Source organism: Phyllopteryx taeniolatus, chromosome 5 (genome assembly GCF_024500385.1).
Source record: "Phyllopteryx taeniolatus isolate TA_2022b chromosome 5, UOR_Ptae_1.2, whole genome shotgun sequence".
Lineage (NCBI taxonomy): Eukaryota > Metazoa > Chordata > Actinopteri > Syngnathiformes > Syngnathidae > Phyllopteryx > Phyllopteryx taeniolatus.
The window spans coordinates 12,243,933-12,269,671 of NC_084506.1; the positions used below are offsets into that span (position 1 = coordinate 12,243,933).

Here is a 25,739-nt window from a genome sequence, read left to right on the forward strand (position 1 = left end):
AAATACGAGTGTGAATGGTTGTTTGTTTTTCATGTGCCCTGCGATTGGTTGGCGCCTCTCACCCAGAGTCAGCTAGGATAGGCTCCAGCACGCCTGCGACCCTAGTGAGGATAAGCGGGACGGAAAATGGATGGATGGATGGATGCTAGCTGCTCCATTATATGGTTGTACTGCATGTTGTGAAATTTATGCAGTGGTGTAATCATTTACTGAGAAAAAAGTATGTGTTTCGTTGCCTTTACTGTATGTTGGGAGCAAAGGAAAGGCATCTCCCTTTCTCTCTCTCCCTTTCGCTCTCTCTCTCTCTCTCTCTCTCTCTCTCACTCTCTCCAGCAATCATCACCACCTTGGCCGCGCACCTGTCTCTCACGGACCAACATCACGCCTCGGAAACCCAGACCCTGAACTATTCCTCAATAAACCATCCTCAGCTACTTCCTCTGCCTCCGTCTGCTTTTAGGTCCAGTCCAAAACAGTACGATTACTAATCATGACAGTGTTCATATTAAAGTTACATGTACTATGTTAAAAGCTATCTAAAGCATATTAAGGTTGAGTGAGTCATGTGAAATCCATATGGGCAATTGGCTGGCCATAGTTATAGTTGGGATAGGCTCCAGCTCACCCGCGACGCTAATCAGGAGAAGCACAATAGAAAATGAACGAATATTAAAGCTATGTGCGCCCTGACGGTCATGCAGTCAAAACAATTGCTCTCAAAGCTATGTGTCAGCATAACAACCAAACACTTGAGCATGTGAGATTAGAACATCCCTAAACATCATGAAGGGAAATCAATGTCGTTATTCAAATAATGAATATAGTTATTTGGCAAATAATACAATTGCCAATTCAGGGTGCATATACTGTACCTTTGTCTTTCCTCAATGCCATTTGTCAAGCTCATGCATCTTTCATTATTCACCTGCCTGGCTGAGATCAGATGAACCTGCAAAGATGACGCTGGCGCGAAGATGATGGTGACGATAAAGAGGATGAGGGTGTAGAAAGCAAGGGATTGGGCGAACATCTGCCCCTCCTTTCTGGCAGTGTATGACATGGAGAGGTAGCATGAAGATGTCCATTCAGTTTAGCTGCATATAAAAATGATCACCTTGCCCATAAACTAAACCCGGATCCATTGCTTTCACTTGCGCTCTACTTTACATTCAAGTCCTCCTTTCAAATGGAACTTTTCAGAGATGAAACTTGCATTAAGGAATACTCCAACAACATCATCAACCCCTCCCTCTATCTCTCTGAAACCCACTGAATCGTCGGACAAAGTGGGTGGCTAACGTGCATTTTATCCTTGGTACTACTCAAAGGTGGAGGCAACTTCCTGTGCCACAAGCTCAGCAAGAATGGGGAACATCTAGTGGATTTTTTGGGCCTCAATACACTTTTGAATACAGGTGAAGAAACCAACATGTCTTTGGGAACTTTGAGGGAGCATATGCTCAACTCTGGGACAGAAGAAGTGAAGAATACAGTGGGCAACTCTTTGGGCAAACTGCAAAGGTGAGAGCATAAAATTATTATTTTTTTCAGTTTTCTTGGAGAGATGATTTAAAAATATATATTGATTGTTCACTCAGATTGCTATGACATCTACTGTCAAAGGTACTATTTAATCAAAAATGTTCTGATGTTCAGATGATACGTAAATTGTAGACTTGTGCTTGCCAAAGCGACACCTGTAATTTAATCTTGGGTTAATTTTAAACGGTAATACATAATGATAAATAATTCACAGAGGCATGTGTGTGCGTGAGTGTGCGCATGCATAGTGCAGGTTTCGTATATACGTAAGATATAAAAACATTTTTGAGTCATTATAAAAGACATAGTATGATCCTATTATGTATATTATATAGGAATATGTCTATTATACCAACATTATTATAATCATCATACAGAAACATTAGTTGCTGAATTATTGGATGAACACAAATTCTTATTTTTATATATTTTTAATGCGTACTTGACATACTCACCAGCCCACACATACACACAACCTTGAAAAATTAATTATACTTTATCTACTAATACTTTTTGGGGTACGCTTTATACACCCACTAATCGAATCCACACATACACACAAACTGATTCTATGGACAGGTAGGCATCCAAGTCAGGGTGCAGAGTAAAAAATATCGCCCCCCCCCCCCCCCCCCCCTGCATATTTTGGTGGGGGCATCTCCTCTAAATGTCCAAGATTTTATGTCAAACGTCAAGCTATACCTGTATGTGTGTATGCACACACGCACACATCTCATATATATAAGCAGATGATAATAACAAAAACGTTTCTAAAGAATGACAACTGCAGTGTGCAATTTAAAAAAGCCAGTGCAAGAGGTGAATTAAAATGTCTGCCTCTCATAATACTGCTTATTTTGACAGTCTTAATTCATTCACAGTCAGTCACAGACAGTCATTTTCTCGTTTGCAATCCTTTGAAGCTGCACTGCAAGCAATATAAAGTAAAAAAAAAAAAGAGAAACATTTTGCCGTAGACTTCAATACAGTTCGATACACACCGCCCCAAACTATCCATCCATCCATCTTCTGTACCGTGAGGATAACCTCACTAGGGTTGCAGGCGTGCTGGAGCCTATCCATGCTAATTTAGGGCGAGAGGCGGGGTACAACTTGAACTGGTCGCCAGCCAATTGCAGGGCACTGATAAACAAACAACCATTCGCGCACACATTCACACCTCAGGGCAATTTACAGTCCTCAATCAACCTATCATGCATGTTTTTGGGATGTGGGAGGAAACCGGAGTGCCCGGAGAAAACCCACACAGGCACGGAGAGAACATGCAAACTCCACCCAGACGGGGCTGGGATTTGAACCCCGGTCCTCAGAACTGTGAGGCAGATGTCCTAACCAGTCAATCACTGTGCCGACCAAATAAGGGATCCTATGTTAAAATTTAACTTGATCTGTTAAGATGTTTTCGATTTAAATAGCTTTTGATTTTAGTAAATATGACCGCATGCTGTAAATTCAACAAATGGCAATATTCAGTTCTTTACAACCTATAAAACGTGAAATGGTTATGCATAATAATTTGGAACGGTACATTTACATTTTTTTTATTTACCCCCCCAAAACATTTTATCGTTGGGACGAGGTTTGTTCCAAAACATTTAAACTAAACCCCAATGGTTAATGACTTGAAAATTATGCTGACTGTCATTTATATCAACTATTTAGGAGAGAAAAATATTATTCACAAAATAATTAGGAACGCAGTGTATATATACATTATACGTACTGTACCTAGAGTACCCTTCATCAATAGCACATTTATTTGTTCTGCTGTTTGCTATGCAGGAAAATAGATGGCAGTAATGTAGAAGAGAACCACATTGAACTGACAGAAGATGGGCGTCCGGTGGCATCCACATCTCGTCCTGCTCCGTTGCTGGATTGGAACTGTGGCGGTCTTCCCAAGCGCTACATCATCGCCATCCTCAGTGGTCTGGGCTTCTGCATCTCCTTTGGGATCCGCTGTAACCTCGGCGTTGCAATTGTGGAGATGGTTAACAACAACACTGCATTTGTTAATGGAACCGAAGTTCTTCAGGTGGACAATTTTTTAGGGATACTTTTGTGGAACTTCCTCGGTGATAGTTTATCAAGACACTGTGTGCTTTCATGACACACAGCCCAGTTCTTAACTATCATTTTCTTTTTAGAAAGCCGAGTTCAACTGGGACCCAGAGACAGTTGGACTTATCCATGGCTCTTTCTTCTGGGGCTACATCATCACTCAAATTCCTGGTGGTTTCATCTCAAACAAGCTGTCTGCCAACAGGTCACGTCTATTTTATTGACTTCGGTGTCTTGGCTTACTGTAACTTCTAATTTATGGAACTATAGATTGGTGGCTTTACAATGAGGGCGCCCTTGTTAACAGTTGATTAATTGGTTCAAAATCAGTTAATTATATCATCAATGAACAGTTTAATAATGACCACAACATTTTCAACAATAAACTCTTACAATCCATACAGTTTATACAATCTGCAGATCAGTTTTTTTAAAGTGTAGAAGAGCGTAAAACAGCTGGGGCCTACTCCCTACACTCAATAAAAACATACTAAATCCATCCATCCATTATCAACAGCGCTCATCCTGGTTAGGGTCGCGGGGTGCTGGAACCTATCCCAGCTGACTTCGGGCAAAAGGCGGACTACACCCTGAACTGGTCGCCAGTCAGTCACAGGGCACATATAGACACGGACAACCATTCGCACTCACATCGTCCCTGAGTGGTAACTGATCCCACGGTGCCTGTACCAAAGTCAGGCGAGTGTACCACTACACCATCAGTGACTAACATACTAAATGTTGCAATATTTGTATTATTGTTCTTTCTATAAAGGGTTTAACGGGGGGAAAAAGGCCTCACAATTTGAAAACCAAAACTACGTACAAAGGATTTTGCAAGAATTGACACATTTTGGTTGTTTGTTGTTTCTTCCAAGCAAGTTTTATATGGATATAATTAATAAAGCACTTGAGCTACATGCGGGCTCACTATTTGGCAAGCAGTAGGTCAAACTATTGACTTATAGCAGTGTATGAAGTCTTTATGAATTCTTACGAATAATTAATTTAACTCATAAAATAAACCAAAAGATGCAGTTCTTCAATGTACTATATTACACTGCTACAGGGAATACGTAGATGCCAATGGTTTTAACATTAGAATGGTTGTCATCATTGCATGAAGAGCATTTATTTAGACAAATACCGTTAAAGAAATAGCTTGAGGGTAGTGTGTTTAAATAGTTAAACCTGTTCTGTGCTCTGAGCAGCGCCGATGGAGCAGATAGTAGTCCTGTAATGAAAGCTTCACAGGAAAAGAGGACATGCCACTGACAGAGTTAATAATGAAAGATCCTGCCTCTGATTTCTTTCTGAAACACCAGCCATTGGAATATTACAAGTGTCACCTACACCCGGTTTTGGAAAAAGAAGAGTATATGGGGGGGTTCAGTGAAGGAGAAGAAGGCAGGGAGCTTAGAATCACGACGGTGCTCAGTAAGAAAAATATGGACTCGATCATATTACCTAAGTGCATGACAATCAGAGGTCAGAGATGTGCCTCATTTAATGGCTGAAAAAGAAAAACATGACCAGTATCTCTTAGCGTTTTACTTTACTGATAAATTTAAGTACTGCGATTGGCTGGCGACCAGTTCAGGGTGTACCCCGCCTCTTGCCCGAAGATAGCTGGGATAGGCTCCAACATCCCTGTGACCCTAGTGAGGAGAAGCTGTACGGAAAATGGATGGATTGATAAGTTTAAGTATTTGCCATCTTATTTTGAAAAGCACTTCAATAAGTCAACCCAGAGATTATTTTATACCCAAAAAAAGGATTGGGAGAGCAGTCACTTATAGTGTATACCCAGTAACCCCACTATTTTGTTGCCTTACTGCATACTGTATGCCGTTTTTCACATTTTTTTAAAATAGTAATGTTCTAAATATTGTTATTAAAGTCACTCTTAAAATGCTCTTAAAAATTCCTTTTCTTTTTTGGCATCTCGCCTCAATGTAATCAAAGTATTTTAATATACAAAGAATTGGGTTTGAAAAAGGAAGTTCTCTTTTTTTCGCAGAGCCATGAAGAAAAACCCAGCTCCAACTCGCAAAAGCAGTCGGTTTTTATTTTACTTGTTTACCTTTTCTTTTCTTTATTTTTTTTAAATCTTGGGAAGGCAATTGAGAATATTTGCAATGCCAATTTGGCCATGGGGTAGCAGAAAACAGAATACAGCAAAGAAAAAGAAAAGCAAATACAAATACCCAGACCAAAAGTATTGGAATGGCAAGGTCAACTGAGCCCTGGGTGAACACCAGAGAAGATTGGAGATGGTTGGAATGAGAAATCTTTCATTGCATGAACTGAGTATAGCTCGAAATTTAAGATTTGAACCATCCATCCATCCATTTTCTGAGCCGCTTCTCCTCACTAGGGTCGCGGGCGTGCTGGAGCACGGGGTACACACTGAACTGGTTGCCAGCCAATCGCAGGCAAATCGCAGATTTGAACCAGTTTAGGGGATTGTTTTATAAACTAATTGAATCCAACCAGTTGAGGAGGATGGTGTGGGAAATGATGTTAAAGGTGCCGCTAGAGTGGCGGAGGATGAGAATGTATAATAGTCCAGAATCAGATGCCATCAGGAGGTCATTTGTGAACTGTCTCTGTACTGTGGCATGAAAGGAAGCCGGACTGAAACTCTTCATAGACAAACACCAATTCAAATGGAGATGGGATGTTGTGTAAAATGTAAATTAAAACAGTATACAATGATTTGAAAAACCTTTTCAACCTACTGTATATTCAATTGAATACACTACAAAGACAATATATGCAATGTTCAAACTGATGAATGTTATTGTTCTTTGTGTGTGCAAATATTCTCTTATTTTGAATTTCATGCCAGCGACACACTCCAAAAAAACTAGGACAGGGGCAACAAAAGACAGGGAAAGTTGAGTAACGCAAGGGATTTTGGGATTATAGGTCCATAATATCATCAAAAGATTGAGAGAATCTGGAAAAGTCTCTGCACTTAAGGTTGAAAACCAATATTGAATGCCAGTGACCTTCAATCCCTCAGGCAGCACTGCATTAAAAAAACGGCATCATTGTGGAAAGGATTTTGTCACTTGGACTCAGGAACAAAACCATTGTCAGTTAACACAATTCGTCGCTACATCTACGAATGCAAGTTAAAACACTACCATGCAAAGTGAAAGCAATATATCAATAACTTCGAGAAATGTGGCCAGCTTCTCTGGTCCTAAACTCATCTGAGATTGACTGACGCAAGTAGAAAAGTGTGCAGTGGTCTAACGAGTGCACATTTCAAATTGTTTTTGAAAGTCATGGACCTTGCATCCTCCAGGCCAAAGAGGAAAAGGACCATCTGAAATGTGATCAGCGCAAAGTTCAAAAGCCAGCATCTGTGATGTTATGGGGGTGTGTTAGTGCCCATGGCATGAGTAACTGTGAAGGCACTATTAATCCTGAAAGGTACATACAGGTTTGGGAGCAACATATGCTGCCATCCAAGGAACATATTTTTTGTGGATGTGACTGCTTGTTTCAACAAAACAATGCCAAGCCACATTTTCCACATACTAGTGTGAGTACTAGTCTGGCCTGCCAGCAGTCCAAACCTGTCTCCCACTGTAAATGTGTGAGGCATTGTGAAGCGCAAAATACGACAACGGAGACCCCGGACTGTTGAGCAACTGAAGTTGTACATCAAGCAAGACTGGGAAAGAATTCCAACTACAATGTTTCAACAATTATGTCCTCAGTTCCCAAACACTTATTGAGTGTTGTTAAAAGGAAAGGTGACATAACACAGTGGTTGACATGCCCCTGTCCTGTTTTTTGGGAAAGTGTTGCAGGCATCAAAATATAAGTGAGTGGTCAGTCTTTTGTGTATTCAATTGAATATAGGTTGAAAAGGATTTGCAAATCGCGCCACGGTGGGGGACTGGTTAGCACATCTGCCTCACAGTTGAGGTTGCGGGATGAAATCTGGCCCCGCCTGTGTGGAGTTTGCATGTTCTCCCCATGCTTGCGTGGGTTATCTGCGGGTACTCCGGTTTCCTCCCACATCCCAAAAACATGCATGGTAGGTTGATTGAAGACTCTTAAATTTCCCGTAGGTGTGAGTGTGTGCGGTACAGAAAATGGATGGATGGAAGGATTTGCAAACCATTGTATTCATTCTTTATTTATGTTTTACACACGGTCCCAAATTCATTGCAATTGGGGTTTGTAAGTTATTAAGAGAGAGCGGAGTCTGGACCTCTGCTGTCACTACCTTTTCCAGAATTTTTGAGAGAAATTGCATGTTGGCGACAGGACAACGCTTATTGAAGTTGTTGGGTTCCTTGATTTCTTGTCTCATGGCTAATATTATGCAATTCCGACCAATGTGGGGAGGAAAAACAATGAAATAAAGATTGTAGATTTTTAGAAAAAAATGCTTTATTTACAAGAAAAGAAGACACATCAGGGGTAGGGACTGCTCAACTCCACGCGAGCAAGTCCAAAGGTAATAATTTAATTGACCTACACTGTTGCCTTTACTATAACATCGCAATTTTAAATAGTACAGTTAACAATGAAATAGGGATTTAAAAAAAAAAGCACATTAGACAGTCTGACAGTTATTGAGTTTATTAGTAAGAAATCTAATGGCACATTTATTTATGACAACGGCCTTATTATCTTTCTGGTATTGTTATTTCAGTATTTATTTTGAAGTTGAAACAATCAGCTATTCTTTTCCAATTCTGCACATGATATAAGCAGTCAGGGACAATTACTAATACAGTACATCATTTCTCTCAAAATATCATGTCTGCTTATTTTTCTCTGCAGGGTGTTTGGAGCTGCCATTTTCTTGACGTCAGTGCTGAATATGTTTATCCCATCAGCAGCAAGGGTGCACTACGGCTGTGTCATGTTTGTTCGCATCCTACAGGGCTTAGTTGAGGTAAAAATCCAAATAGTGACGTTATAAAGGAATACCTAATGGTTGTGCTTTCATTTTCGGCACATTTCCTATCTAGGGCGTCACTTACCCAGCGTGCCATGGTATGTGGTCAAAATGGGCCCCACCTCTTGAACGCAGTCGACTAGCCACAACATCCTTCTGTGGTGAGTCAAAGTTACAGTCATCCATCCATCCATCCATCTTCTATACGTACCACTTGTCCCCACTCGGGTCACAGGTGAGCTGAAACCTTTCCCTGGGTACTACGGTTTCCTCCCACTTAGCTTAATTTAAGACTAAATTGTCCGTAGGTGTGAAAGGTTGTTTCTCTGTGTGTGCCTTTCAATCGGCTGGGGACCAGACTAGGATGTACCCTGCCTCTCGCCCAAAGTCAGCTGGGGTATACTCCACCTGACCTGTGACCCTAATGATGACAAGCGATGTAGAAAATGGATGGATGGAAGCTTTCCAGAATGGCTTGTCAGGTATAATCAAGTGACACTGTTCATAAAGAGCGTGTGAGAGATTATTTGGTTATATGGATGTGCTCCTCTGCATGTTGCACCAGTATGTACCATGACAACCTGCACAACAAACAACTTCAACCGCATCAAATACTGCTGAGAGTGAACTAAACTAAGTCAGGTTCCACATCAGTGATATTGGAGCTCACAAATGTAGTTTTGGGTAACACTCTGAACATGTTGCAGAACAGCTGCATCATTTTTAGTTCATAATGCCTTTGTCTAAATACTTCACTCTTCCTCATAGACACCATTGCATTGTGCCAGCAACAATCAGAAGTTTTTTTTTTAATATTACAGATAAATAAACATTTGGCTTACCTTTTCCATCCTGTATTGTGTATTCCTGTATTCATCCTGTAAAATGATCAGGTGGGACTGCTGCCACGGTAACATAATGGCCTTTAATGGCATTAAAATTTAACTTGTGTTGTTCCAGGATCCTATTCAGGAGCTGTGATCGCCATGCCTTTAGCTGGCGTGATGGTTCAGTACATTGGGTGGCCGTCAGTCTTTTACATCTATGGTAAGAAGTTCAACGTCACCATATGTTTATTTTATACATGTGAAATTTAAACAGCATGTTTGGGAGAATAAAGCCAGACAAGAGTCAAGAGCTGCCCTGAACATTAAAACATTAAGTCAACAAAAGCTTTGAGAGTAATTGTTCATGAATGAAACATTTCAGGGTGGAACCCACAACTTGCAAGCAATCCTTTAGTTTTTACAGTGGAAACCAATTTCACAAATTGATTTAACCAAACCATCTACCAAATCACTAATTATGGTATATGTTAGCATAAAACAATACAATATTTACCTGTGTTTTATGAATTTCAGTATCACTGATCATTCATCAGTAATTAATCGCCAACTTTTTTGTTTTTGTTTACAAACAAACAGAACAAAACAATGGAGAGCATAATTTATTCAATGCACCTATTAAGCATATATAATAAGAGGCTATTTGAAGATTGTATCACACTATGACAGTTCAAATTCCAGCCTGTGGGAAATCATTGGTGATTACTATATAATTACATGAGCAGTACACCGAATGACAGCACAACATGGCTGCCGTTTGCAGGTCGTCCACAAACTGACACCCACTAATCTGATAAATTGAATTAAATGACTCAAAGTATCCTTGCATTAGTCCACTTCACAAGATACAGGTGCATATATTAAAAACAAATAAAAAATGTCACCGCCAAAAAACATCTAAGAATTACAACACCACCTGAAATCATTATTGGATGCCTATCATCACCAAACAATCAAGATACTTTACTGGTAGTTGTACTTTGAATGCTATGCACAATAAACCTTATCTGAATTGCTTTGGTGATTGATTAAAATGATTAACAGTGTTATAAAATTCACATCTTGCTTGATGTGTTTTAATAAAAAGCCACTCTACTTTTTGTACGATATAATCTCATGATTTATTCATGTAAAATAGCACTTTCCTGTCTGGGTGCTGTGACTCATCATTTGATCTGAATAATAATGAAGCTTCTCATGTAGAGAGTTAAGGTTTCAACTCTGTTTAATGATTCTGCCCAGCTCCCATTAATACTTTAAAAGGACCTTGCCACATATTACGTTTTATTCACTCTTTTGTTCCATTGATAAAAAAGGTGTTTTTGGAATCCTGTGGTATGTCCTGTGGCTTCTGTTGGCCTATGGAAGTCCTGCGGTGCATCCAACCATCACGGATGAGGAAAGGACATACATTGAGTCGACCATTGGAGAAACGATCCACCACCAGAGCGTGACTCAGGTTGGTGAACAGATATTAGTGAAATTAATTATTTCATCCGTCGAGGTTACAAACTGAAGATTTTTTTTTCCACTTTTTATAAGAAATTCAAGACACCATGGCGTCGTTTCTTCACCTCCATGCCAGTCTACGCCATCATCGTGGCCAACTTCTGCCGCAGCTGGACCTTCTACCTGCTTCTCATCAGCCAGCCGGCATATTTTGAAGAGGTCTTTGGGTTCCCAATCAGCAAGGTTGACCTCATGCTACCATCACACTTATTCATTAAAGACGATGAATCAGGGCAATGGTATTTCCTAAGAATATATTATGCTTTTACAGGTGGGGATTCTCTCTGCTGTGCCCCACATGGTCATGACAATTGTTGTTCCAGTTGGAGGACAGCTGGCAGACTTCCTGCGTAGTAACAAAATCATGACGACTACAAATGTGAGGAAACTCATGAACTGCGGAGGTAGGTCGAGGAAACCATAAGTAATCTGCACTATGTAGAAAAAAAGTGAATTCACCTAATCAATTACAGTCAACCCCAGAAGTCAGATGCTTCTAAATTACAAAATTCTTAGTTCGACAACGTTTTCTTTTGAAAAGTCTGCTTCTAAGTCTAATTTGATTGCGACATGAGAAAGCGATTCATGCATATCACCTGGCTGCTCAGTCCTATATGGCTCAAGCGATGACAGTAGAATCCCCCTTATCCCAGCTGATTTTGGGCCTGGATACACCCAGGACTGGTTACCAGCCGATCGTAGACGACTATAAATCGACAATGACAATGAAAGAAGAATAGAATGCAAAATGGAAGATCAGCTGGGTTCCATGTTTACTGTATGTGAAGAGACTTCCCTCTCAGGCATAAGTGATAAACTCCCTTTACATGCGCATTTCTGATATTATTACTTTACACATGCATTATAGTTATAGCTATAATAATATAGCTTATAGCTTTACACATGCATTATAGTTATAGCTATAATAATAATAACTTATTAACTAGTGTTAATAAGAGGTGACTCACCTTTAATTATCCTCTTTGTTCACATCAATGAGATTACAAGTCTGTAACTTGAATGAATCAGTAGCCTACAAAGTTTAGTTTGATTTTCAATTAAACAATTTCTACACTTGTGTGATAGCTAAGAATGTTAAAATGATCCTGAAAATATTGCCTGAACAGTTAATAAAACTGTTATGATTATGATAGTTTGACCCTGGAACAGCAGGGGACACCCTAGGCGAGTCGCCTACCAATCACAAGGCAATTTTCATTACTTTCAATGGAAATATCTTGTTTTGAATTCTGTAATTATGTTCGCTCTTCCAGGATGTTAATTTTCCATTGCTCTAATCGCCTCTACTAGCTTCAGTTTGGATGGGTTGGTTTCAAATAGTACCGTGACAAACTGTAAAAAAACATGTCACTTGGAAGTTGGTCATCAGTCAATAACAACAATAAGAAAAGGAGGACAAGAATGTACTGTATTTACTTCTTTGCAATTGAAAGATTATATTTTAGAAGAGGCTGAGCTGCAGCGAAGTGGATACTGGAGAGAATAATACTGTGGCATCAGGGAGTATTCTGGGAAGGAGATGAAACGAAAACACAGACAACAAAACATACAAACGACTGTACACACATATTTGGACCAAATCTAAGGCTTATTTATAACTACGCAACACATTGGAAATGCATGTTTTTGGGATGTGGGAGGAAACCGGAGTGCCCGGAGAAAACCCACGCAGGCACGGGTAGAACATGCAAACTCCACACAGGCGAGGCTGGGGATTGAACCCCGTACCGCAGAACTGTGAGGCAGACGCTCTAACCAGTAAGTCACCGTGCAGCCTTAAACTGGTTAGCACATCTGGTTAGCACATACAATTTGGTTCACCTTTGACTACTGTGTGTGTAGGAGAAGCAAACGTCTTCATCCCTGCCTTGCAGCTGGCATTTATTTTTGTTCGTTACCAAATGCTTTCTTTTTGCAGGTTTTGGTATGGAGGCTACTCTGCTGCTAGTGGTAGGCTTTTCACACACCCGCGCTGTGGCCATCTCCTTCCTGGTGCTTGCTGTAGGCTTCAGTGGATTTGCCATCTCAGGTACTACAGTAGTACCTCGACTTATTAGTACCCCGATTTAGGAGTTTTCAAGATACTTTTGCCTTGACTTGCGAGCAATATCTTGCGTTACAAGTGACCTTCAGGCTCTGCACAGCTCCTTTGAAGTGAAAAGAAAGTGAAACAAATCAGGGGGAACCACTTAGTGACGTGGTGTCCAAACTATGACCTTGTGGCCATTTATGGCCCACTGTCCATTTTTTAGCGGCCTGCTGCATATAGAAAAAATAACATTTGACACGGCCCACAACATTATTGGGTGTATGTCTTGAAAACTACTACTAATAATAATGATAAATTGTTTTCGTATAGATCTTTCCTAGATATGCATTTACAACTAAAATAGTAACAAAATGTATCTTTATAATGTCTCCAGGATTAAGATCATTCATTTTGAGAAGCAAACATTTTTTCCTCCACTTTCTACTCTGTGTCAATGTCTAAAGTTGTAAACATATCACAATATGTTTAATTATGATCATCATGTAAACAAAGCTTCATAGATTGTGAGCTTACTACAGATTGCTCTTGTTTTATTTCTGAATATGGAGAGCTCCTCGGAGCAGGGGCAGAACTATCATAGTGGGATACAAGGCTCTTAAAGTTAAAGTGGCCCTTGCATCCTTAAATTTTTCTGTTTACGACACTCGAAGGAAAACACCTCTGCTTTAGTGGAGGCTTGGTTCACTGAAAAATCGATTTACAAAAGACTAACACAAAGTATGATTCCTGATGCTGCTCAATTGAGCTTTCTCACACACAAAAAGTGTTTCGCTCCATGTGTCATGTTTACACATCTATTTGGGTATTTTTTATTTTTTTTTGGCTGTAAATTAGCCCTCAGTATGGTTCCCAAGAAAGTCAAATGTGCAAGTGATTGTGCTTATGCTGGTTAGGCAAGAGTGAGAAAGGAGGAGAGCTCACTCGGCCACACCATTTAAAGGCACACCACATGAACCTACAACAGTGCATGTTTGTTAGTGTGTGTGCTTGAATGTGTGTGTGTGTGTGTGTGTGTGTGTGTGTGCATTTGTCAGACTTTCAGCTTAACTACACTTTATTAAACCAGTTTATTTTTTTACATTCTTTTTTTATTGTTTTTATGTTTCTATTTCACAATAGCCTGCTATTTTTCCTTACCAAAACATAACAAAAACTGGTGTTTTATTTGGGGGTTAGAACGGATTAATGACCTTTCCATTGATTTCATCGGGAGAAGTTGATTGGAGATATGACTGAGTTTGATTTACAAACGTGGTCACGGAACTAATCAAACTCGTAAATCAAGACACCACTGTCCTCAATTGATTTGATTACGCATTACTAATATACTCTGCTCACAAAAAGTGAGGTGTATCGGGCTTTCTGGTGAAATTTCAGGATAAATGTGAAATGCACTATAACCTATACTGGCGAACTTATTTTCACTTTCATTCAAATGTTTACAGACAGATAAAAATAAGTTCACCTGTAATGGTTATAGTGCACATCAGGTTCATCCTGAAATTCACCCAAAAGCCCAATATCACTAAGTATTTGAGTATAATGTATATTCTGTACACATGCGAGCTTCCAAAATCTGTTATTACTGAAGATGTTTCAGATTAATAGTTGTCAATACACAAACACTTGCTTACTGTGTTGGCAGGCTTTAATGTCAACCATCTGGACATTGCGCCTCGCTATGCCAGCATCCTGATGGGCATTTCCAATGGAGTGGGAACGCTGTCTGGAATGGTGTGTCCCCTGATTGTTGGAGCCCTGACTATACACAAGGTACAATTATTTATGAAAGACTTACTAGTCAACTATATGTGATGAAAGTCGAGTCGAAGTCAATCAATGATGGCATCATTTTTTCCAGCACAGTACAGCGGCCCCCAACCTTTTTTAGTGCAACAAGACATATTTTATCTCACCGTCATAGAAATAAATAAAAACAAATTATTCAAAATACAACTCACCATTACACTGAATATAGTTGTAATTAGTAGCAGTACTACACGTTTTTCTTCTCTTGCGTTCCATCGCATAGCGTGTTGTACATGTTTGTAAGATGGGACATCGTGACCAGGCTCAGAAACATTAAACATTTCTATAAGCCTTTCTATTTCACTTGTGCTTTTATAGTATTTGGGGCTCCTATTGACTTACATTTTTTCAAAGTGAACATGCTACCAGTCTTATTTTTGGTAAAATATTCCCACACGCCCTTGTAGAAATAGTACAGCCATATGCCGTGCTGTGACGTCTTAGTACTCCGTGTCATAAAGCGTGTTGTTCAGGCGTGTTGTCCTTGCATTATTATTGGGGAAAATTTAGGCGACAAAGATGGAACTTCAATTCCCGCCCCAGCCGTCGTTCCAACGCCCCCTGTACCGTGAACCTGTTAGCATGAATACTAGCGGCGATCGGACTAGACGAAGCTAGCAACACAAGGCTAACTGCCTCGGTCATCCACAACCAGCTTATTTTTGTACTCTTGAAGGCGCACAGTTTTATGAAGACTTGCCTGAAAGACGAGCTGCAAAAAACATTTGAATTGATTCAACCAAGTTTATCCTAAGGAATGAATTCATTTTTATCTTTACAAAACTTGTCCGGGGGTAAAATGTAAAGGGGTGGGGCATGGGCCGCAAAAGAACGCATTCCATTTTAGTGTGGCTGGGTAAAGGTCCACCACCAAAATCAATGTGGCACTTTCTGTCTGTTCATCATGTCAAAGAACCACAACATAACCTGCTAGCTAATCAATGGAAGAAGAAACAAATACAGTAAAAACTCCTATATTTGTTAAAATTTTAGCCTTTACTAAATGAGTTACAGTTGCCCAATGTAGCATTGAAAAAAAAAAAAACTAATCTAAATACATCATAGCAATTGTTTAGTTGGAAGCTCTCAAGATTTCGAGTTTGGTATTTTGTTTATTTAGGATCGTCAAGTTTAAATCAGCTCAACGAAAATGGATGGATGGATGTGTGGAAGTACACATTAAAATTGGTTAAATTACAAGAGTAGTCCTCCGTTTGGAAACACTGCAGCTGAATTTCAAGTGCGAGTCAGCAATTGGATTTATCACCTTATCTCAGAGGTGCATCATCAAAAGAGCAGTGCTTCTTTGAGGATATTCCTTGACTCTATTCATTCCTCCCTTCTTCCAGACCCGTCTTGAGTGGCAGAATGTCTTTGTCATTGCATCCATGGTGCACTACACAGGGGTCATCTTCTACGCTATCTTTGCCTCGGGAGAACAACAGGACTGGGCCAACCCCGAGAGTACGAGTGAGGAAAAACGTGGCTTTGTCGAAGAGGATGAGCTCGCTGAAGAGTGTGAGCTCAACAGTGAGAGCATGACGGCTCCCAAAATAAGCTACGGAACGACGGATAATGTGTCAGGTCGGAAACATGGCTGGAAAAAGAAGAGAGGGGTGACCTTGCAAGAGGAGGAAGAACATTATGCAAATGGAGACTTTCAGAATGATTACCAATGAGCAGTTCTGTGGGGATACAGACTTTCACACTTCTGTGATGATTCAGTTTTACACCTGTGAAAATACAAATCTCTCATCCACATATGAAAACACCAATTTTAGAGTGATGACTTTTTTTTGAAAGCAAATCAAAACAAAAGAGCAAATGCTAAAATGTTATCTTCATCATTATTTTAGAAATTAATTGTCTTGTCAAATGTCAAGTCTCACCTATGCAACATGCAGTCTGGGTTTGATTGCAGTGTTGTTGTTTGGAATTGAATGCTGTTGCAGTGGAAAACATTAGGCATACCTGCACAATGTAACATTCCAAGAGCTGTTTCAAAAACTGTGAAATTACAATGATAATGTTCTTCATGTTCTTCTCATGCTTGGGTTTGTGTTCTAGGGTTACTATTACTTCCCCCCAGGTTCTCAAACATGCATTAGATCAGGTTAGGTAATTGAAGGACGTACATTGTCCATATGTGTAAATGTGAGTGTGAATCATTTGTCTATATGTGCCCTGCGGCTGACTGGCAACGGGTTCCGGGTGCGCCCAAAGTCAGCTAGGATAGGCTCCAGCTCACCTGTGACATTAATGAGGACAACCGCTATAAAAAATGGATGGAGTATCAGAGAGGTATTAATTCAACAGTATCAATGTTGTGTCAAGTTTCCTTCTTTAGCTACTCAAATGGGTTTCACTAAGAGACAGTACATCACCTCAACTACAACCATGTTAACAAACATTCACACAAGAAAGCGATTATTAAATTAATACTTAACGTCTCAGAAACACATTCGATATTGAGCATTATTATTTTAACATTTACTAGTATATGTGTTTTTGATACAATACATTTGATGTTCGGTTAGAGCTTATTTGACTGCAGGTGTACCTAATGTTGTGGTAGGTGACAGGAGTCAGTTTCATTATTTATACTGTTCCTCTCTCATTCCTGAAGCATTTCCTATTTATTGTTCAGATGTTTGTCAATTTTGTCTGCTCCTTTAGTGCTCACAAGCAAAAACTGTTCCGTACACAAGAGTATTGATGTTAGAGAGAACATCACTTTGGTTTGTGCTTTAATCAAATTGACACAGTAAATGTAATAAACATTTTTATGCTGCATTCAGTTGAAGGAATATAAAATTTGCTGAGGTCTGCAACTGCATAATCAAATCTTGAATTAATTTCTATTATTCAACATTGCATGTTAACTTGGTAACACGTGGTTAGCACATTTGCCTCAGAGTCAAAGTTTGTGGGTTCACATCTTGGCTCAGCCCTTTCTGTGTGGAGTTTGCATGTTCCCCTCATGCTTGTGTGGATTTTCTCCCCACATTCCCATCTCAGGTTAATTGAAGACTCTAAATTGTCCATAGGTCTTGAGTGTGAGTGTGTGAAAGGTTTGTCTACATGTGCACTGCAATTGACTGGCGATCAGTCCAGAGAGTCTATCCCAGCTGACTTTTGTTACAACTCAGCTGGGTTAGGCTGCGGCTCACCAGTGACCCTGAACAGAATAAGCGGTACAAAATGGATGGAGGTAACAGTGAAATGAGAACCGCAGGACGAGAAGCCTGCGATTGGCTGGCGACCAGTTCAGGGTGTACCCCGCCTCTCGCCCGAACAAAGCTGGGATAGGCGACCCGCGTGAGGAGAAGCGGGACAGAAAATGGATGGATGGATGTATTATGTGTGCACAAATGTCTGTCACGTACTGTAAGGCACAGACTGAATGGCGTGTGCTGCTGTGTTGATAAACGTTTGGCTTTCCCTGAAGTGTCTCTGTTATGTAGACCCAAACATCGACACAAAACCAAGCGAGGAGGTGGCACAAGGGGCTCCAACGAGCCTCTGGCTAGCACCTCTCGTCACTGCGTGGAAAGCCGTGCGACAACCTGTGGGATACGGCTCAAACGTAGGGATGTGTATGATGTAAATATTTTAGACGTAGTGGTATGATTGACCTTTGAAAGTTGAGCAGGGTGTGGCTTCAGCGGTTTCAGTGAACATGCCCACAACGCTCCAGGGTGCAGAGAACTGATTGAGTTTTCATGATTTTGAAGCCTCAGTTAATATACTTGGCGATTGTTTTACTCATTCATATTTGGCAGGGTTGTTAACAACACAACAACAACACTCTTCTCTGTGGTGTGTCAAATAAAAAAATTGTTTTCATTTTACAGGGACTGTAATATTTAGAAACTCTGTTTAACATGAGGCGGTACGGTGGGCGACTGGTTAGAGCGTCTGCCTCACAGTTCTGACGACGCGGGTTCAATCCCCGGCCCCGCCTGTGTGGAGTTTGCATGTTCTCCCCGTGCCTGCGTAGGTTTTCTCCGGGCACTCCGGTTTCCACCCACATCCCAAAAACATGCATGGTAAGTTAATTGACAACTCTAAATTGGTGTTAATGTGAGTGCGAATGGTTGTTTGTTTGTATGTGCCCTGCAATGGGCTGGCAACCAATTCAGGGTGTACCCCGCCTCCTGCCCGATGATAGCTGGGACCCTCGTGAGGAGAAGCGGCTCAGAAAATGGATGGATGGATGTTTAACATGATGCATTCTATTTTATTGTTTTGTGTTTTTGTGATGTTATTAGATAAATATTAATTCTGAACTGCTCCACATGATGTACACAAGCATGAAAAATCTTTTGTCCCCTTCTCAAATTCTTTTTTTTAATGCATATTTTCACCGCTTTGTTTTAAATCATCAAACAAATGTAAATATCAGACAAAGCTAACCCAAGTAAACATAAATGCAGTTTTTAAGTGGTGTTTCTATATATTAAGGAAAAAATACAATCAAAGCTGTGTGAAAAAGCACATCAATGACTCATCCAGGAGGTCACAAAGGAACCCAGGACAACATCTGAGGAACCGCAGGCCTCCCTTGCCTCAGTTAAGGTACAGTGGGTACGGAAACTATTCAGATCCCCTTAAATTTTTCACTCTTTGTTATATTGCAGCCATTTGCGAAAATCATTTAAAATAACTTTTTTTCCTCATTAATGTACACACAGCACCCCATATTGAGAGGAAAAAACGGAATTGTTGAATTTTTTGCAGATTTATTTAAAAAGAAAAACTGAAATATCACACAGCCATAAGTATTCAGACCCTTTTCTGTGACACTCGGGTATATTTAACTCGGCTGTCCAGTTCTTCTGATCATCCTTGAGATGGTTCTACGCCTTCATTGGAGTCCAGCTGTGTTTTATTTTCTGATTGGACTTGATTAGGAAAGCCACCCACCTGTCTATATAAGACCTTACAGCTCACAGTGCATGTCAGAGAAAAATGAGAATCATGAGGTCAAAGGAACTGCCTGAAGAGCTCAGAGACAGAATTGTGGAGAGGCACAGATCTGGCCAAGGTTACAAAAAAAGTCTGCTGCACTTAAGGTTCCTAAGAGCACAGTGGCCTCCATAATCCTTAAATGGAAGACGTTTGGGATGACCAGAACCCTTCCAATAGCTGGCCGTCCGGCCAAACTGAGCAGTCAGGGGGGAGGAGAGCATTGGTGAGAGAGGTAAAGGAGAACCCAAAGATCACTGTGATCTTGAGCTCCAGAGATGCAGTCGGGAGATGGGAGAAAGTTCTGGAAAGTCACCCATGCCTGCAGCCCTCCAAGAATCGGGGCTTTATGACAGAGTGGCCCAACAGAAGCCTCTCCTCAGTGCAAGACACATGAAAGCCCGCAAGGAGTTTGCTAAAAAAAACACCTGAAGGACTCCAGGATGGTGAGAAATAAGATTCTTTGGTCTGATGAGACCAAGATAGAACTTTTTGGCATTAATTCTAAGCGATATATGTGGAGAAAAACAGGCACTGCTCATCACCTGTCCAATACAGTCCAAACAGTGAAGCATGGTGGTGGTAGCATCATGCTGTGTTTTTATTTTTTCAGCTGCAGGGACAGGATGACTGGTTGCAATCGAAGGAAAGATCAATGCGGCCAAGTACCAGGATATCCTGGACGAAAACCTTCTCCAGAGTGCTCAGGTCCTCAGACTGGGCTGAAGCTTCACCTTCCAAAAAGACAATGACCCTAAGCATACAGCTAAAATAACAAAGGAGTGGCTTCAGAACAACTCAGTGACTGTTCTTGAATGGTCCAGCCAGAGCCCTGACTTAAACCCAATTGAGCATTTCTGGAGAGACCTGAAAATGGCTCCCCACCAACATTCACCATCCAACCTGACAGAACTGGAGAGGCTCTGCAAGGAGTAATTGTCACGGATGGCAATGCCGTAAGGGCAGATCCCAAAAAAGAGACTCTAGGAAAGAGGTCCGAACAATTTTAATTCAATGACAGAGCATGTGATGGCGAGACATACGAAACTAAAAGGACTCACCACCAGAGAGAATAAAAAAACAGATAACACAGGGAGACACGACAAAAGGTCCGTGTGGTATAATCATATAGAACCTAACTTTTGATAGTGGTCAGAACGGCGGCAAACATGGTGCAAAACGAGTGAATATTCCGACACCCACACACTGTCACGGTGCCCCCTAAAAAGGCTGATGATTACAATGCATGACAGGTGCGTCACCGATGTCAACGCCCAGCTTTGCTCACCCAGACACTGCAACACAAAGAAAAACAATTTGAAACATAGGGCCATGACAGTAATGGCACAGGATCCCCAAATCCAGGTGCATCATTCCCAAAAAGACACATGACTGTATTAGCTCAAAAGAGTGCTTCTACTAAATACTGAGCAAAGGTTCTTAATACTTATGGCTGGGTGATATTTCAGTTTTTCGTTTTTAATAAATATGCAAAAATTCCAACAATTCAGTCAATATTGGGTGCTGTGTGTACATTAATGGGGGAAGAAAGTGAACTTAAATGATTTTAGCAAATGGCTGCAATGTAATAAAGAGTGAAAATTTTAAATTTAAAATTTATTATATATACTATATAATAAAAAAATTATATAAATTAAAAAAACATCTAAATGATTACCATGACATTTGAGAGACTATTCAATGGACTGACAAGAGGAAAGATGAACTTTTTGGAAGGTGTGTGGCATCTGGTCTTGCATCTGGTGTAAATGTAACACAGCATTTCATAAAAAGAACATCATACCAAACATAGTGGTGGTTGTGTGATGGTCTGGGGCTGCTTCTCTCCTTCAGGACCTGGGCGACTTACTTTGATTTATGGAACCACGAATTCTGTTCTTTACTAGAAAATCATGGAGTTGAGTATTCAGCCCTTAGTTTGTGACCTCAAGGTGCAACGCACTTGGGTTCTGGAGCAGGACAACAATCCAAAACACACCAGCGAGTCAACTTCTGAATTACTAAAAAAAGATTGTTTAGGAAAGTCCAGACTTGAATCCAAATGAAACGCTCTGGGATGACCTTAAAAGAGCTGTTCATATTTGAAAACCCTCCATTTTTGCTGAATTGAAATAATTCTGCAAGGAAGAGGGCGGCCAAAATATCTCCACAGACGTGATAGAAATCCAATAATATATGTTAGTTTAGTACATTTTAATCACGTGCAACTCATGTACATGTTCGAATTAAGTACATACAAAGGACTTTTTTCAATGATCCCCTCCTGAAGCACAGGTACCAAATGTACATCCCACCACTGAGAAGAGGGATGGATGAATGACAATGTACTGTACCTCTGTCCCCCAAAAAAATCCATAATGAAGATGTAGAAACCACACAAATATGATGGAATTGGCCAATATGTACTGGATAACATTCCCCCTCAACATCTAGTCACTGCATTCTTCTTCTTTTCCTTTCGGCTTGTCCCGTTAGGGGTCGCCACAGCGTGTCATCCTTTTCCATGTAAGCCAATCTCCTGCATACTCCTCTCTAACCACACAACTGCCCTCATGTCTTCCCTCACGACATCCATCAACCTTCTCTTTGGTCTTCCTCTAGCTCTCTTGCCTGGCAGCTCCATCCTCATCACCCTTCTACCAATAAATATACTCACTATCTCTCCTCTGGACGTGTCCAAACCATCAATGTCTGGTTTCTCTAACTTTGTCTCCAAGACATCGAACCTAGGCTGTCCATCTGATGAGCTCATTTCTAATTTTATCCAGCCTGGTCACTCCTAGAGAGAACCTCAACATCTTCATTTCCGCCACCTCCAGATAGGTTTCCTGTTATCTCTTCAATGCCACTGTCTCTAATCTGTACATCATGGCTGGCCTCACCACTGTTTTATAAACTTTCCCCTTCATCCAAGCAGACTCTTCTGTAACATAACACACCTGACACCTTCCTCCAACCGTTCCAACCTGCTTAGACTCGTTTGATCACTTCCTTACCACACTCACCATTGCTCTGGAATGTTGACCCCAAGTACAAACCCAATTCCAATGAAGTTGGGACGTTGTGTTAAACATTAATAAAAACAGAATTTTGCAAATCATGTTGAACCTATATTTAATTGAATACACTACAGAGACAGGATATTTAATGTTCAAACGATAAACTTTTTTTTTTTTTTCTTTAGCAAATAATCATTAACTTAGAATTTTATGGCTGCAACATGTTCCAAAAAAGCTGGGACAGGGTCATGTTTACCACTGTGTTACATCACCTTTTCTTTTAACAACATTCAATAAACGTTTGGGAACTGAGGACACTAATTGTTGAAGCTTTGTAGGTGGAATTCTTTCCCATTCTTGCTTGATATACAGCTTCAGCTGTTCAACAGTCCGGGGTCTCTGTTGTCGTATTTTACGCTTCATAATGCGCCACACATTTTCAATGGGAGACAGGTCTGGACTGCAGGCAGGACAGTCTAGTACCCACACTCTTTTACTATGAAGCCATGCTGTTGTAACATGTGCAGAATGTGGTTTGGCATTTTCTTGCTGAAATAAGTAGGGGCGTCCATGAAAAAGACATTGCTAGGATGGCAGCATATGTTTCTCGAAAACCTGTATGTACCTTTCAGCATTAATGGTGCCTTCACAGATGGGTAAGTTACCCATGCCATTGGCACTAACACAGCCCCATACCATCACAGATGCTGGCTTTTGAACTTTGCATCCATAACAGTCCGGATGGTTCTTTTCCTCTTTGGCCCGGAGGACACGACATCCACAAATTCCCAAAACAATTTGAAATGTGGACTCGTCGAACCACAGAACACTTTTCCACTTTGCATCAGTCCATCTTAGATGAGCTCGGGCCCAGAGAAGCCGGGGGCTTTTCTGGGTGTTGTTGATAAATGGCTTTTGCTTTGCATAGTAGAGTTTCTAGTTGCACTTACGGATGTAGCGCCAAACTGTATTTACTGACATTGGTTTACTGACAAACTGTATTTACTGACATTGACAGTGTTCCTGAGCCCATGTGGTGATATCCTTTACACATTGATGTTGGTTTTTGATGTAGTGCTGCCTGAGGGATCGAAGGTCACGGGCATTCAATGTTGGTTTTCGGCCTTGCCGCTTACATCCAGTGATTTCTCCAGATTCTCTGAAACTTTTGATGATATTATGGACCGTAGATGATGAAATCTCTAAATTCCTTGCAATTGTACGTTGAGGAACATTGTCCTTAAACTGTTCGACTATCTTCTCACACACTTGTTCAAAAAGAGGTGACCCACGCCCCATCTTTGCTTTTGAATGACTGAGCAATTCAGGGAAGCTCCTTTTATACAACAATTATGGCACCCACCGGTTCTCAATTAGCCTGTTCACCTGTGGGATGTTCCAAATAGGTGTTTGATGACCATTCGACAACTTTCTCAGTCTTTTTTGCCTCCTGTCCCAGATTTTTGAAACGTGTTGCAGCCATAAAATTCTAAGTTAATGATTATTTGCTAAAAACAATAAACTTTATCAGTTTGAACATTAAATATCTTGTCTTTGTAGTGTATTCAATTAAATGTACGGCGAACATGATTTGAAAATCATTGTATTCTGCTTTTATTTAACACAACATCCCAACTTCATTGGAATTGGGTTTGTATTTAAAGTCCTCCACCCTTGCTATCTCTTCTCCCTGTTGTCACACTCGTCCCCGACCACCTCTCTCATTCATGCACATGCATTCTGTCTTACTTCGGCTAATCTTCATTGCTCTCCTTTCCAGTGCACGCTTCCACCTTTCTAACTGTTCCTCCACCTGCTCCCTGCTTTCACTGCAGATCATCATTTGCAAACATCATGGTCCATGGGGATTCCAGTCTAACCTCATCTGTCAGCCTATCCATCACCACTACAAACAGGAAAGGGCTCAGGGCAGTGATGCAGTCCCACCTCCACCTTAAACTCCTCTGTCACACCGACAGCACACCTCACCACTGTTCTGCTGCCCTCATACATGTCCTGTCTTATTCTAACATACGTCTCTGCCACGCCAGACTTCCGCATGCAGTACCACAGTTTTTTTTTAAATTTATTTAGTTGTTGATGTGTTTCTTCTGTGGGGGAGGGGGGGAGGGGGGGGGACCACGGAACAGGTGGTAAAGGGGTTGTCTCCCAGTCCAAAAGTTGGAGTTCAATCCCCGGCCCCTGTGATCATTTCCAAGTGTCCCTGAGCAAGATACTGAGCCCCCAGTTGTTCCTGATGGTGCGTCATTAGTCTGCGAATGAGGAAAGAGTTCAAGCTCTTTGAGTAGTACTTTGAAGGTAGAAAAGCACTATACGAGTGACCATTTACAATGATTCTTTCGTCTTTCTCAAATTTGAGTTTTACACCATAATAATGGACACAAAAGATTAATAAACATGAAAAGTTGCATTTGAAGAGCTTAAGTGAAACTACTACAAAACTCTGCCCCTATCACTGACTGTTTATATTAGTAGGTGTTTACATTTTGTTATTTTTTTCTAAGGCCAAAGATGGCTCTGTTTCCCATCACACTGCAGTAAACATCCTTTGTCTTATCTGTCTTTATACTACATTGCTTCAAAATAATTACATGACAAGCTATTCCTCACCAGTGTCACACTTATACATTTTTTAAACGACTTGCTTCTCAGACGTCATCCATTGTGTGTATTTGGTAAACAAATACAAATCGCATTATTGATTATTCCTCTTGTGCTCAGAACAAGTTCTTGAGCTCGTATGTGTTATTTTAAGCATATTACTGACCCTACACCCTACATACTATATATATCTGAATGGGTAACAAAAATAGCATTTTAGCCAAACAGGAACATCTGCATTTAAGCCATTGTTACAAGTATGGTTGTATCTGTCCCTTCACGGAGTCCATCACTGCTGGCTTGTTCCCAAACACAAACAACAGAGTCTAGCAGCCAATGGC

The 25,739-nt window shown here is 40.6% G+C and overlaps 1 protein-coding gene across 1 annotated transcript; it reads left to right on the plus strand.

Annotated features, from left to right (window-relative positions):
- The first annotated feature begins 1,429 nt into the window (after nt 1–1,429).
- slc17a8 (solute carrier family 17 member 8) lies at nt 1,430–17,543 on the plus strand. Its single transcript, XM_061773095.1, has 12 exons — nt 1,430–1,521; nt 3,346–3,598; nt 3,711–3,829; nt 8,437–8,551; nt 8,628–8,715; nt 9,515–9,601; nt 10,716–10,858; nt 10,942–11,091; nt 11,180–11,312; nt 12,848–12,958; nt 14,625–14,752; nt 16,138–17,543. Exons 1-12 carry the CDS (start codon nt 1,430–1,432, stop codon nt 16,465–16,467), a joined length of 1,749 nt encoding a protein of 582 aa, XP_061629079.1. The 3' UTR covers nt 16,468–17,543.
- Nucleotides 17,544–25,739: the final 8,196 nt, after the last annotated feature.